This window comes from Pavona decussata, unplaced genomic scaffold (genome assembly GCF_977016875.1).
Source record: "Pavona decussata unplaced genomic scaffold, jaPavDecu1.1 SCAFFOLD_468, whole genome shotgun sequence".
In the NCBI taxonomy this organism is placed as follows: domain Eukaryota; kingdom Metazoa; phylum Cnidaria; class Anthozoa; order Scleractinia; family Agariciidae; genus Pavona; species Pavona decussata.
The window spans coordinates 510,512-526,540 of record NW_028145806.1 but is presented as its reverse complement, the minus strand read 5'-3'; the positions used below and the strand labels follow the sequence as shown (position 1 = coordinate 526,540).

The 16,029-nt window shown below is 37.2% G+C and overlaps 3 protein-coding genes across 4 annotated transcripts in view; all 3 read left to right on the top strand.

Annotated features, from left to right (window-relative positions):
* The window catches only part of LOC146450314 (uncharacterized), a 108,752-nt gene that overhangs the window by 39,703 nt on the left and 53,020 nt on the right, over positions 1 to 16,029 (top strand). The window lies entirely within an intron of this gene.
* Positions 1 to 16,029, top strand: part of LOC146450320 (uncharacterized) — a 141,118-nt gene that overhangs the window by 110,246 nt on the left and 14,843 nt on the right. The gene's annotated exons all lie outside the window — the stretch shown is intronic.
* LOC146450321 (C-type lectin domain family 4 member M-like) lies at positions 171 to 4,172 on the top strand. Of its 2 annotated transcripts, none has more exons than XM_085100481.1 (4): positions 171 to 296; positions 994 to 1,086; positions 3,057 to 3,116; positions 3,539 to 4,172. In XM_085100481.1, the coding sequence occupies exons 2-4, from the start codon at positions 1,002 to 1,004 to the stop codon at positions 3,970 to 3,972; spliced, it is 579 nt and encodes a 192-aa protein (XP_084956607.1). In that variant the 5' UTR covers positions 171 to 296; positions 994 to 1,001; the 3' UTR covers positions 3,973 to 4,172. The 2 variants fall into 2 exon arrangements, with proteins under 2 accessions (XP_084956607.1, XP_084956606.1); XM_085100480.1 differs by having other exon boundaries at positions 991 to 1,086.

Here is a 16,029-nt window from a genome sequence, read left to right as displayed (position 1 = left end):
AATTCACTCTGATAGACTACCTGGATAAAGCGAAAACGCCTGTCAGCAAAATGATATCCATTATTGAAGTTTGCAAGTAAGGCGCCAAACACGTGTAACTTGCATGGTTGATGGAAAGATTCTGTACGTGATCAAAATAATTTTATGGTGCAAAAGCTAATGCATATGCAAACTATATTAAGATAAATTGAGACGATGACTTATGGGCAAGTGTAGTCAGAGCAGCCGATCGTTGGAGAACTACTAAAGGTTTCTGTACAAGAGTCAAGAGAAAGAGCGGTGAAACCAAAGGAGAGGTAAGGACTTCTGTGATTCAAATAACCACCTAAAGCACCCGTCTGCGAAGGTTTGAACTTGTAATGGTTACTTTCGTCAACTTAGCGTTAATCGTCCGAAAAGCGAAGACACCAGCCTCGTGAGTAGAGTATACAGAACGCTACAACACATGTCCACGAGAGGTTGGTTGGTCTATAATCCATGCGATGTAACCTTCGATGAAACCACTGGTTTTTATATCAGTCGCTCAAACAAAAAAAGGCAAAATTGTTTTAAAAAGGGGAGCAGAAATGTTGATCTGTATCATCTCAACACACCCTGGACGCGAGATAACTTATGAAGAAGGGCTTCAGTTCAATTGCACAAATGAGAATTCCCGCTGAGTAATGGCCCAAAAGCGCCAATATCAATGTAAGCGCATCTTACGAAAATATATGCTGTGATGAAATTCTCAATTCTATTACAATAGTGCAATTTTCTAAAAGAGCAGCACAAAAATAGCACAGAGCCATACAGCTTGAAAGAAAGAAAAAAAAAATCGAAGCTTCTATCATATTTCAGGCTCATCAGTCAAGTCAGCAAGTAAGAACTGAGTTTTTATTTTACTGAGCAAATGAAACATGCAAGTGGACGGTATAGAGTATATCCTCAGAGCCTCATCGAGCGTTGTAAATGTAAAAGTTATTCTGAAAGTGTTTGGTTTTGTTTTCTCAGCAGAATCAAAGATGGCAATCAAGGAAACAATGTTCTTCCTTATCCTCGTCATGTTTCCAGTGTCGATGGAGGCAAAGGGTTTTGGGAAGGCTCGAAGTAATATTAAAATATACTGATTTATAATGGTTATTGAACTGAGTGAAGTGCAATTTGGTCTGAAATCATACTCGTGATTTCAAAATCGAACGAGCGCGCAGCGCATGTTCGATTTGAAATCACAACTATGATTTCAGACCAAAATTGTACGACGCGAAGTTCAATTACCACTTTATTACACCCACTTTGAAATCACACAAGAAGATCATTGTCGTCGTTTAAGAACCTTAAGTAGTTGAATTCATGCATTTTTATCTGGAAAAGGGGAAATTTGGACAACAGAAATCGCAAAATTTCTCGCAAATGACTTTCTTTTTGCCGTATATTTTTCTGCAACCTGATTGGTTAGTGAAGCTAAGCCATGAAATTTGATTGGTTATTATTATTTCGTTTTCATTTTGATTGGCTAAAACAAGGATGCGATTTAGAGCAAACATTGGTGCGATTCGTGAATAAATCGCACTGTTGAGAGCCAATCAGATTGCAAGGATCACTAGTGATTTCAAAATGGATGTAATAAAATGTTTAAATATAACCCGTGTCAACACGGGCTAATTCGGCACATACAAATTAACAAATATTCCAAAGAGTGTGGGAATCCTATAGGTAGCCTGAAAAACAATTTTAATTTACAATAAATTACTTGCGAAGGTGCGTTTCAAGTAAGGTGGGAAGAAAATGGAACAGATATTTCGTCCTACTTGCGACCTAACTTCGTTTAGGTGACATAATGTAAAATATAAAAACAGAAGAAGGGTACAAAATAGACAATTAAAAGCAATCACAATTACGATTTATTTATTTATTTATTTATTTATTTATTTATTTAATAATAATAATAATCAATTTATATAGCGCTTTTTATATGATATTCAAAAGCGCTTACAATATAAAAACGAAAAATTTAGTCAAAATCAATAAAATATAAAATTTAAGAATAATCAATCAAAAAAAAGAGTAAGAAATAAAAAAAACAAAGTAGGGAATGATCAAATGTCATATGCTTTTTTAAACAAAAATGTCTTCACGTGTTTCTTGAAAGTATTTAAATTCTTGGCAGTCCTAATTGCCAGAGGAATGGATGGACCAGCAAAAGCGAATGCTCGATCACCAAAAGTCTTACATTTGGCTCGAGGCACCCCTAACAAAGTGAGGTCATTAGCTCTCAAAGAGCTTTTGATTGATGCCTTTTCCCTGATGAGATCACAGATATAACGTGGAGCGATACCATTTAACGCTTTGAAAACAAGTAGTAATATTTTGAATTCGATCCGAAACTCTACGGGTAACCAGTGAAGATCTTTTAGATAAGGTAAAATGTGACTAAATTTGGGTACTAGGCAGACGACTGTAGCTGCAGCATTGAAGGACTTTTTGGAGCCGATCCAGTTGATATTTTGGAAGTCCAGAAAGAAGAGAGTTGCAATAATCTAAGTGAGATGTCACAGAAGCATGAATTAATATTTTGGTGGCCTCAGTGGAATGGAAATGTCTAATGTTGTAAAGACCCTTAAAAGCTTTGTTACAAATGTTTCCAATGTGAAAGTCCATCGCCATGTGCTCATCAAACCAAGATCCCAGATTTCTGGTACTCTTTACAGGTTCAATGATGGAGTCCCCAACCATTATAGAATTGATGTTTATTTTGGACAGCCCGATAATCAGAAATTCAGTTTTAGAGTCATTTATCATAAGACGATAAGAGACCATCCAGGCACGAATTTTTTATTTATTTATTTATTTATTTATTTTTGCTCTGGTTAAAGCCCTTGAGCACGTTAGCGCCAAATTATATATAAGTTTAGGTTTATTTTTTTTCTGGTGTGGAGATATTGCTTACTTAATCTAACCCAACTGTATTCCTTAGTTTAAACTTGCCATTGTTTCATTGTGCACATACGTATGCTCATAATTCATATAGGAGCTGTAGTTCATATTTGATTGTCAACAACTGTTTTCATTTTCCGCAGTGAGGGCAATTTTCGATGACAGTGTATGTATGGGAAATTGCTTTGACATGTGCGCAAAGTGTAAGTAGACATACAGATATCTTAGATAAATAGAGAACGGCATAAACAAATCCGTACAAGAAATTTAAAGATTGTACAGTAAGAAAAGCGATTATTAAGATGAAAAACAAAAGATCAAATTTCCATCCAGTATTATTTTTGTATTTCACTTACATACGTACTCGCCGTTTTCAGCTTTATCAACCTTATCAATAAAATCCCGTATCAAAGCACCCCTGTATTGTTTTGCATTTGGCTTCCAGCTTACTCAAAAAGCACAAAGGTCCATGTCAAATACAAAAGCGTGACACTTTTTTTACATTAACTTCGCAAAATCACTTTTACACCAACAAAATTTAACTTCATCAAAACATATGAACGTTTGTATAAATCCAAACGATAAGGAAAGAGGAGACGATTAATTTCTTTTATTATACTGCTAGGTTGTCCATCCGCGGACTGGTTTCGAGATGGAGACTCATGCTATTACGTGGACGATACGCCAACCGCAAAATGGAGCGATGCTCGAGCAGTTTGTCAGGGTCTGGGAGGAGACCTCGCTGTAATCAAGTCAGCCGGAAAAAACGATTACCTTTTCAACCTGGTAACAATGCAGGAAACGGTCACCGATGGAAAAGCGTGGATTGGGCTGGAGAAAAACGCCGATGACTCCAAATGGTACTGGATTGATGGCACCCCACTGGAGGGGAATTACGAGAACTGGGATGCAGGGGAACCTAACAACGCACTAGGTGATGAGAACTGCGGCCATTTTTACAAATCGCAAGGAGGATGGAATGATCACCTATGTGAAATGAAAGGAGAGTGGCTCAAGCCGGATCAGGTCCCCGTCATTCTTTGCGAAAAAAACCTTTAGACATCAGGTGCCTTCTAAATCAAGCAGCTGTGAGCCTTATCCAAAGTTAGTTGTTTTGGACTCTATAAGCAAGATATAATTGTAAGTTAAAGGTTGAGAGCACGACATTTGTTCGTTAGATATGAAACTTGATCATGAATCTGTAAGTTAATATCAATGCTCAGTCAGCTGAAAGAAATAAAAATAGTGTTGGGCCGGAACTTTGTGTAATGAAATTAATGATCCAATTTTTAGAACGGTGGGTTGCAATTGGTCTGCAGGGTTCTTATTTAAGGGGAGTACGGTTAGTTGCTGTGGATGTGGTGTTTTGTTTGTAAACCTCTCCACCTCCAACCCAAACCAGAAATTTTAGTACATTAAATTCTTCTACTGAAAGCTTACATTTGTAATATCCTGAAAGCGGACAACTGCCAATACTAAAATTAGCACCGAAATATGTTTTAATAGTTTAAGAAAAAAGACAACAGTTTTGATTTTTAGACAGTTCTTCCGTCATCTTCCGAATAAATTGTTTTAACAATGAAGAGCAGCTGCCTGTAAGAATCGAGAACTGCATTTCAGCGACCCCTTGGTCGAATTTCTAATATTTCGCCTGAAGATACCCTTGGATTAACGTCTTTCGAAAATCAGATTTTAAAGTTCCAAGGTATTTTATTTTTTGCGAAAATTGCGAGAGTTTGAAATGCGGCCTAGGTGCGGTCACGGGCCGATGAAAACCGCGAAAATTTAGGTCAAAGGACGAAGCCCCGTTCACGATGTAAAATAACCCAATGAACTTGAAACTTTACACAAAGCTAGACCAACCATCTCACAAGAAAATTAATACAATAAACATTCCAAACTCGCTGGCTGCTTTCTAAAGCATGCCGATTTGTGTACACTACTCAAAATGGCCTCGAAACCAATGCTTATTTTCATTAAAAAAAAAGTGTTTCTGGTATGTAATTTTCTCTAAATTAAATCTCATATCTTGAAAAACGAAGAAAAGAACTTTATTTGCTCCAATTTTCAAGCTCTGATTCAAACTTTTTAACACTCAAGGAAGTTCGAATATGCGTGCGATACTTGCGGCTCGTAATTCACGTCACGAATTATGAGATCAAAACCGATTCACAAACACTTGACATCTGGAGCCCGTAAATGTTTCCAAACATCACATAATGATATTGGGCCCTAAAACTAATCAGACTGACTGAAGACAGCCATTCCATGTTTTTCGATCTCAGATTTCTTTCCTATTCTTCTCTAAAATAATATAGTTATACGTCAGTCAATTCCAGCAGTGCCCATCCCCTGCCCCGGGCTAACCCCCCGGCCATTAGCATTTTTTTAAAAAATGGGCAAATTCCCCGGGGTGGGGACACATAAGCTGTGTAAATGCCCCTGGGTGGGGATGAAGGAAGGGGGCAAATGCCCCACCCCCGGGATCGTCGCCCTCCAACACCACTTCAATTTTTATATTAATCAGTGAATAAAACGTTCCACTTTTCAGTATTTTAATGCAACGGTAGGACTTTAAGGACAACAGGACATGTTAGTTGATTATGATTAAATTTATTTCTTTATATTTTGTTTAAAAGTCAGGGAGCTTTTGGAAAATTTAATATCATTTAATAAACTGTGCTGGGATTGCGGCGGACGTCCCTCCTACCGCGAGCGATGATAGGCGCCTGTATTCGCAGGCTTCGTTTTTTATTGTCTTGAAGATCGCATCATATGAATTCGCAAGCCTAAAGTATTTTAAAGTGCACTCCGGGTTGACTTTCGTGAATTTAAAAATGCTAGGTTAGTTTTGAATGCGAAATGCGAAATACAGCTGTAGTCGTGTTCACGTTGATTGTTTCCGATTTCTCGATATGTGATAAACAAAATATAGTTCAAGTTGTTGCTTTTTGTATTTATATGCTTACAGAAGAAATGAAGAAATATCTAAAATTGAGAAAACATACCTTTAAAAACATCCACAAGTTTGTGTAGTCCCTTACAGACTAGCCAATCCTCAACAAACACCTCGTCTTTGCCGATGAATTCCTCCATGGCACTCTCGAAAACACGTGTGTCAAATGCCCGGGAGTCGCCCGGGTTAGGCAAATGCCCAGCCCCTGGGCTGCGATAAAATTACGAATGCCCCGCCGCCGGGACTGACAACGTGAGCAAATGCCCCGGGGTTGCCCGGGGGAGGGGGGATGGGCACCGCTGGAATTGACTGATGCATTATTCTGCGGACAATTAGCCTATGAAACATGCGCAACAAATTTCAAACCATTTCGATGTCGGAGGAAAAAGTAGTGTAAATCAAACTTTACGGCTCCTTTATCTTCTTAAATGAAGCGGTCGATCAGTAAAATGGAGAAAAACGTGTCACTTTGTTCCTGCCGTGTTGTTTTGAGTATTCGTTTTTAGCAGCGACGGCTCAAATCAATAAGTTAACATATAAATTAAATTTTAATATTTGAAGTGGTTGTCTGGGTACATATAAAGAGAGAAGTCAGATATAATGAATTTTTTGCAACATCCAGACGAGACATAAATGATTTGTGAGTGACTTTGGTTCCTAACTTGTTTAATATTGTTATTGTTTCAAAAGAAAGATTGTTTAAGGTTTGTTAGTAAAATGATTTTTTTTATTCCTCAGTCTAAATTTGAAATATGGTTTGCCATAAAGGAGGAGGAGATCAGACGTAATCTGTTGCATTGTCTCTTCTAAAAACATTAATTCATGTGAAATGTGTTAAAATGATAGAAGAGCAGGTTAATTTCTTGAAATGTACATTAAAATACTTGACGTTGTGTTTTAATATCATACTTTGGCTAAGTTTACTTGCACAAACTTTTTTTGGATGATGAACTGCTTGCAGGAATTTCTTTGGAATCTTGTCAGAATTCATAATAATTTCAACGGCTCTTCTTTGATTGACGTCCACCAAAACGCAACTTTATCCGACTCTTTTTAAGGCTGTAGGTCGCGTGTTATTGGTAACCACTGTAACGGCGACTGGAAATTTTCTATTGTTGGAGAAAATTTTGGTGCAACCGTTAAATTTTAAGCAACAAATCGTCACGGAAGCACGAGAATGGCTCAAAACCCGCCACTGCCTCTTAACGGGTTCTGTTGTTTTCTTACAGATGACGACTGGATGCAATTTTAAAAACCATGAAATAAATCTCGTATCTCCTAAGCCTAACCCCTTCTAAAATGTGATCTCTAATGACCCATCAGTTTAGACCTGGTTTCTAGAATCCTTACTCGTTTTCAGACTTTCAGACCAACAGTGGTTAAAAATTTAAAACGTAATTCTACGTTGTATCGGTCTCTGCTTCTCTTATAGTTAAAATCTACAGCCCCTTTCAGAGCAAAACTGATCAAAAACATACCCTAACCATACCCAAACTAATATAGCTCGTACCGTAGGGGAGTAACCCCCACCCCTCGCGCTGCGCGGTTGTAATTTCACACATCTCATGGAAACAGCATTTTTGAGTTTACTATTAGGGCTTTTGGGACAAATGTTGCATACTTTTGACAGACATCCGGGACTGAATTTCAGTCAGTCCCATCTTCGTCTTAGTATTGGACACCCTTGAGGGGTGAGGGGAGGGATATTTACTGTCTCCACCACAAGCAACCTTCTACCCAGGGGTCAGAATCACGAATCCTTGACGAGGTTAAGATGTATCTTTAAGGCCCATATAAACGGTTTCAACATTTGCTTCAACATGCGTCCAACATCGTTGTTGAAGCACATACCGCGGGGCGTTTGAACAGGTCGTTCAACATTGTTGAAAACTCGTTGAAAGTGTGTTGAATCAAATGTAACTTGGTTTAAACTTCCATTCAGCAGAAATTTAACATTTCCTTTGTTCTTAAAAATGTTGAATGGCGTTGAAACTGTTTGAACACTACGTTCATTTTTAAATGTTAAAACATTTGCCCAACATCCGTTCAACTTTTGTTTAACGAATGTTGGGCAAATGTTCAAACCGATTAAACGGGCCTTTAGTATTGTTTCTTACACAGCTATTTCAATTAACGTTGTCGAATCAAAGTATAAAGCTATAAGACCAGACCTCAAGGTTCTGTGTATTTTTTATGAATAAGTTCATCAAAATCAGGTATGCCTCGTCCGTCCAGTGAAGATATACGATGGCGAGTGATTTGGATGAAAGAAATGTTAGGATATCAAATGGATGAGATGGCAGACTCTTTGAAGATGTCACTAAGCTTTAAGCTTTGATCCGACAACTTTAATTGAAATAGCTGTATGCCCTAATACGATGGCCTATTGTTGGAATACCAATAGTAACAAACTAAAACTTGTAATTTCGTCTCTGTTGAGCTTTTCTGGGTTTCAGCCCTGGTGAACGGTTTGACCTTCTTTTCACAACCCAGTTTCCAACACCACCGCCTCCACCTAAAGAAAAAATAGATTGGGTCATCGACCTTTATAATGTTTCAGGATCTAGGAATGATTCACAGTGAGTGAATTACCTTCACTGTCAAATTGATGGCGTTAGCATTTGACCAGTTTAATTTATGTTTGTCACTTGATTGGTTAGTCGGTTAACGGTTAAGTTTGTGTCTGCCCTGATGGTTGAAAGTTATATTATATTACTGGTTGAGATTCTCTTTGGTTGGCAGCGTTTTTCATTACTGAAGGGCAACAAGTTATAACCCGAAATGGAAGTGGGCATACTCGTCATTATTACTTAAGGCCCCGCTCATTTTATTAGCTAAGAAAATAAAGTTAGAGAAAAGTTAATTGAAGTCCGCTAAATATCACTGAGTTTTTCTTACAGTCTTATACGGCATAAATTATTGAAGTGCATGAGCAAATGGACAAGAACTAAATTTGTGAACAAATTAACACACATTTGAACACGGGACTCCATCCGGAGTAGGAGATTTTACGCCTGGGATTTCCACGAAGTTTCTTGGTAATAATAACCAAATTGCCACCGACTCCGCTACCCCTCGGGGCAGATCGATGAGCCTTTCTGTTTAAACACTGGCCAAACTGACCTATCCAGGATAAAGAAACGGTTTCTGAAGCGCAAGGAGTTCATATGAAAAATCATCTTTTAAAAAGAATTACCTCCATCCTAAAGGCTAAATGGCCTATTTCAAATTTACGTAGCCAATATTGAACACAGGACCCGGAATCAAATAACTGCAGGGGCGGAGTATTATAGGTCAAAGTCCATCTCCTCTAGTCCCCTCCCTACCCCAACTAAAAAATTCTGAATAGATTTTTCAGTATTCCTTTTACTTAATAAATTGCATATCTTTAATAGGTCAATTTGTGAACAAAAATTTAAAAAAAATTCATTCGAGAAAACTGCTTACTGTTTGAGTGAACGGTCCTTGGTTGCAGTACCCCAAAACAAACAACCATAGACCAAAATCTCAAATATAATATCACCTTCTGCCAAAACCTTTCCATTCAACGTCAGTTCGTCAATACACCAAGCCGCCCCCATTTCCTCTTGTCCCCCCTGGGTTTCGGTCGTCGCTAAAAGCGCTACCTCCGCCTTCTCCACCTCCCCCACTGTGACTTAATCGTGACTCAAATGCAGTGCTGGCGAATTGAAGTTTTGTTCCCACTTCCTATTTTTATTAATATCATTTAATTAGTTTTTAGTTTTGTTTTGGTTATTATTATTATTATTATTATTATTAATATTATTATTATTATTATTATTATTATTATTATTATTATTATTATTAATATTATTATTATTATTATTATTATTATTATTATTAATATTATTAATATTAATATTATTATTATTATTATTATTATTATTATTATTATTATTATTATTATTATTATTATTATTATTATTATTATTATTATTATTATGGTCGGTACACACATGCGTAAGAGGCTCCAGGACACCTTTCCACAGAATTCCACAAGGGGATTTCATCGATGACTGTCGCCTAAACGCTGGCCAAGCGTGTGTCCGTTGATTTTATGTGAATTGTTTTTTTTTTCTTTTTTTTTTTTGGGGGGGGGGGGGGGGGGAATCGGAACTTGTAAATAGTTTGGAATATGTTGATTAAGATGTTGTTTTTTATTTTTTTTTATTATTATTATGACATTTGTATTTGTATTTTTGTATTAAATTAGTCTCGAAATCGGAATGAATTGTAAATAGGTTTTAATAGTTCTTTTCTCAACTTTTAACTTGTAAATAACAATTTCAGCTGCTTGCTATATGTTAATAAAGATTATATTATTATGGCAGTAAAAAACTTTTGGATGCCCAGATATCCTAAACAATGATTGGGCGGCCAGCCGTAGCCAATCAATGCAACGACCAAAGTCCTTACAATTAAAATCCCAACTCCTAATCATAAAGATCCTAGTAATTAAATTCTAAAACTATTTACTATCCATAAAATCTTCAATCTAAAAACTCAAACTTCTGTTCCTCACGATGGAAACACTTTTTAAAAAAATGTATAATAAAACGCCTATTTTCCAGTATTTCAAAAGCTTAAAGCGCCTCGCAATATTGAGTGAGCTTGTGATGACATAAACCAAACCAGCACTTTAAAAAGAAGTTAAAATAGGCCCAACTTTAAGAAAGCTCTACCGACCTAATTACCTGGATTTTTCAAGGGCACGCCATTCCTAATCGATCGATTATGAACAGCAATATATCGCCTGTATAAGAGTTAACACGGGCAAGCTCGATGCGTCACGCTTTTGCTACGTTTGATTGAGCTTCTCAAACAGTGAGTAGGTTTTATTGATATCGGTGTAAACACAGCAACGCATTTATGGCTCACCGACCACCATTGAATTTTCTTGCTACTTAGACCTCAGCTAATTAGGACATTGAAATGAAAAATTCGACTACTAAGCAATGTGAGCTGCCGGATCCGTGAAGCAGTTATGGATCAGTTGGAAACCTTGAAAAGATGACAGACCCTGAGAAAAGGCAAAGCAGAGGAAAAAACACAAACAATATTGATTGCGTCCATTTATCAGTTTTAAGGGATCGTACCGTTTCATTATTTTAAACAGTTAGATCCATTTTTCAGTATCCTATTCTTCTTTCCTATCAAAGGAAACAAAATTGAGGAAATGAGTCAGGAACTTAAAAAGAACATTGTCCTACGCAGTGGGCATTATATTTGAAAAACATGATAACGTAGCGTCTCTTTCAATCCTTCCCCTACTTTTTCTTTTTTAACCTTTTCAGTCTTGAATCATTATCCGTTAAAATTCCCGACGGTGCGCCTTTAAAAAATCTAGGAAAGCCTCCTCCAATAAGAAAGAACTGCTACCATCTCCACCGCTTTAGTGACCGCACCAAGAATCTCCTGAAAAAATACGATGAACAAATAAACAACCTAAGTAAATTCACGGAAGTTGAACTGAGTTATATCCTGTCTCTCAAGTCTATAGTGAATCCTTACAGAGTAAATGAGAATAGTCAGAGTAATATCGTTTGTGTTACCGGCCATCCTCTTGTTTTATTCTTAAAGGTAAATAGAACGTTTTTTATGTATTTCATAGAGATCGTAATATCAGCTATAGCTGTTCGTTTTCTCTCTCCCTCTCACCTTATAGAGTGTTTTCACATGAAGTCGCGGCGGCCATGTTGGTGTCCCAAACTTAACCTCTGGGAATTGAACTCTATTTTTATGCAAACACTTTCTATTGTTTCAGTAAACCAATATGGCCGGTAGTCACGTGAATGAAAACGCTCTATACATGGATTAAAAAAAGAGATGCCATAGTCTTTTTTTAACTAAATTAATATGTTAAAATTAAATTAAATGAATTTTATATCTAGTACCTCCTCCCCCACCCCGTGCAGCTGAGCCCGTATTCCCTTCTTTTCCAGTTTTGTCATAGCAATTTGGAGCTTTGTTAGGAGCATAGCTTCCTGGTGTTCCGCCATGGCCTCCATTACCACTCGGATAACCGGGAAACTGATCGGTTATGGCAGGAACCGTGAGAGTAGAGTCGATATCCCCTTGAAATCAGAAACAAGGCACATTATAAAGTGCTATTTACTGTTACAGTAGATACGCAGACGGCACTTTCAGTAATGACGGTAAGTAATATACCAAACATGAGCAGTTCAGGAGGATACCAGTTCTGGAAGAAAGTGTGACGTCACATTTCTTTTGTTCATGCGAAAATGAGAAATGATGAGAAATAATTATTGGTCACTTGAGAAGCAATATCAAACACTCAAAAACGTGTTTCATCAGATATCCAAACACTGAGAAGATAGTAGGTTGAGAAAACGAGACGCAGCCGAGCTTTTTTAAACGACTTCGAAGTGTTTAGACATCTAATGAAACACGCTTTCGACTGTTTGATATGGCTTCTCAAATGATCCATAATTCTGGAAGAAATTGAAGGCAGACTAAAGTTGGCAAAATTTCATGATAATTAGGAACACATATCCAAATCACGGTCACAGTAGTTGTTTTCTCTTGATGTATTATTAATTAGTTTGAGAAACGGATATCAAAAATAGGATTTATAGAGAATAAAAAAGCGGTTGGCACACCCCTACAAAACTTCTGAGAAATACCCTTCAAACTGAAATGGACGTTTATCCTTTTTGAAAAGACTTTTAACAAAATCCTGTTTTTGTATAATTCATTTTTTTAATACCAAAAATTTTAAGAAAGTAAAAAGTAAAAAAAAAGAAAAGGAAGAAAAGTTGAACGCGTTCCAGTTTGTACATGGCCAGCTTGCGAGAATAATTCTCACTCCCCGTTTGTCTTAAGTAATTATGATACTCTTGTGGTAATATCGAGCTGAATGGCCTGTCCATTGCTGTTGTTAAACTGTTTAGGGTTAATTTAGTGACCCGCGAAAACAGATCACTTTCTCACTAAGGTCATGCAACAACGTTCTTCAAATACATGGCCGTGATATCAAACCTTAACTAATCGTTACAGTAGATATATACAATGTACGGGGTCTTGGAAAAAAAATGTTACGCCAAAAATATTCTACTTATAGAAGACAGAAAAACTACTTTAAACTAAAGAATCGTATTCATTGAATGAGAAATAATTGAAAATATAAATTCCAGGCATTGGCGAGTTAAATAAAAACGCAATTTAAATAAGTGATCATGCTGCATATATTTTCATTGTTTGGATATCTGATGAAACACAGCTTCTCGTCTCACGCTTGTTGGATATGAGATGATTATAGCCAACTCGGCGCTACGCGCTTCGTTGGCTGTATATCATCTCATATGATCAGCCGTTCCCAGGTTGTATAGAGCTGTAAAGAAGGCGTCTTTGTTGTCAGTTGTTATTTTCTTTTTTGTTATATGATAATCCGCAATCCCCTATTTTACAAAACGAACTCTGACCTTGATTATCAGCCTTTTTAAAAGACGTTAGGAATCTGCTGGAACACGTTCTGAAAACAAACAAGACGCATATGTGCGTGAACTTGGGCTTCTTTCCTGGCATTCATGTATCCAGCTGTAAACACCAGAAAGTTGACGTGATAAAATCTCAGTTGTCATTTGTCGATTGTTTTACAGCTCAAGCATAGTACAAGCAAGTATATTGTAAGCAATGTATATTCCTGGTCTAAATTTGCATCTATCTGGCCAACAGGATTTAGCAAAGCGGGCAGGGATATCTTGTGTTGGCTTCATCCCCCCCCCCCCCCCCCCCGCCCCTCGCAAAAGTTTTTGTTTTTTGAAAAAAGGGAATTCTGATTGAAATTGGTGTTTCGTGGGAATTTCTCTTTGTCAGTATCTTTAACCCATTAATCGATGAAATTTGTCCCGCGTCACATAGGCAAAATTTGATCCGTCTCGAGTGCATGTGTTTGTTTACGCAAGATTACGCAGTTGTCACGTTTTGTCAATTAAACTAGAAAGAAAAACAGACAGAATGCTTTCCTAAAGGAAAAATTTATTCAGAAAAGTCTTTGTTTACGCCTAAGAAAGAAACGCTTATAATTCTAAATGCCAAACGAGAGACGCGAAAGCGATTTGAAGAACTACCAGTCCATTTCGAAGCGAATTTATCAACCCGTGCGTGGCACGTTTTTCAAATTTTCGCAAAAACTGTTCAGAATATAAAGAATTGGTCAATTAGAATAGTATTTCAGTACAAATTCACGATCAAACTTGTAATTTTTCGTTGAATTCCCAGAAGTACTCAAAAATCTCGTAGAAAGTCCGTGGCCTCAATAAGGATTTGAGATGTCCGCGCTCCGCTAACTCGTCGCCTGGATAAAACAACAATTTGTACTCGAAGCACAGTTTCTTCGCCGTTACTTCCCGGATTTCCGCTATCGAAATTGTTGAGTATTCCTTAGTAGTTCTTCTTTCAATGTACCACTCCGAAAAGTTGTGTTTTCCTTCGGAAAACGCGAAAATCGGCGACTAAATAAATGTCCGACCCTTGCAAACCCATGCAGCGACAAGATTACCTGCGCATGCGTTTTAAGGCCCAGACGGCGATTTCTGACTGAATGAGGAAAAACAAAAAAACGAAGGGCAATTTTCAACTTGGTCTCCCTGTGGGAAGCCCAAGTAACAACGGAAGGGGGAGGTTAAGAGGGGATCTGATTCCCTTGTATTGAAGCAAAATACTTTGATGTCACTCGATTGCTCTTCAGATTTTTTACTCATTTTGTTCTAAACATAATTTGGCTTTTGGGGCCAGAAATTGATCAGTTATAGCAGGAACCGTGAGAGTAAAGTAGATGGCCTCTTCAAAGCAGAGACAAATCACATTAAAAAGTGTTATTTACTGCTATAGATAAAGATACGCAGACGGCACTTTCAGTAATGACTATAAACGGATATACAAAAAAAAAGTATTGTTCTAGAGCAAGGTCAGCCTGCGGTTGTCACATCTCCACCGAAATTCCGAGAATGGAATTTCAAGTCTTCATTTAAAAAAGACATTTAACAAAATCCAATTTTTTATAGAATTTAACTATTACTGTTCAATAGCCAAACTCATAAATAAGTGAATAGTGAAAAAAAAGTATGAAAAGTTGAACGCGTTCCAGTTCGTACATCGGCAGCTTGCGAGAATAATTGACAGTTCCTGTTTGTCTGATTAGTAAATGATACCCTAGTAATAAGATCGAGCTGAATGGCCTGTCCATTGCTGTTATTAATCATAAAAAATGAAGGTTTAATTTAATGACCCGCGGAAAACAGATCACTTTCTCAGTAAGGGCAACAACGTTGTTTAACTATATACGGTGATTGCAAACCTTAACTAATCCTTACAGTAATGTACAGAGGCTTGAAAAAGAAATTAAAATGTTATTCCAAAACTATTCTAGTTACAGACGACAGAAAAACTACTTTAAACTAAAGAAACTTGTTCATTGAATGAGAAATTGAAAATATAAATTCCACGAAGTGGCTAATAAAATAAACACGCAATTTAAATAAGTGATATGCTGCAAATATTAGTCATTCAATTATTCAACACATTATAACACAGCCCGAATATGGTCATGGCGTACTCAATATTCGTCGTCCGTACACAATAGATATGCTGCGATATACGCAAATTCGTGTGTGGAGGAGAAAAATAACAGAGCGCTTTAAACAAGTAATGACCACGGAAGATTGTCTCCAGATTTACTGAATAAAACTGTGCTAAAACATTGACCCAGTTGACTGAGTATCAGGCGATATACCGTGCGATAATTGTCAATGATCAGCCGTTTCCAGGTTGCAGCCGTCTGTCACACGGTGTCCTCGATAATACAGGATAATTCCGTGGTGATAACACTCAGTAGTCTAACAGATTACTTTTTAATACCAGACATTAGCAACTTGTTCAGTCACGTTATCAATTCCAAGTGCCAATCATAAATAATAGTAGTGCATCTTATGTTGATAAAATAAGAGCTCTGTAGAATTGTTTTCAGTTGTTATGTTCGTTTTTGTTATATGATAAGCCGCAATCCCCTATTCCCTACTTTACTAAGTAGCCCCCGACCTTGATTATCAGCCTTTCTTGGCAGACGTTAGTAATCTGCTGGAACACGCTCTGGAAACAAACAAAGGAAGGGAGCTGAT

Bases quoted from the DNA above. Each gene is read 5' to 3' on its own strand.
- LOC146450321 (XM_085100481.1), top strand. From the start codon at position 1,002: ATGGCAATCAAGGAAACAATGTTCTTCCTTATCCTCGTCATGTTTCCA. The intron at 1,087-3,056 runs GTAATATTAAAA...CATTTTCCGCAG, and splicing joins GGGTTTTGGGAAGGCTCGAA to TGAGGGCAATTTTCGATGAC. The intron at 3,117-3,538 runs GTAAGTAGACAT...TTATACTGCTAG, and splicing joins CTTTGACATGTGCGCAAAGT to GTTGTCCATCCGCGGACTGG.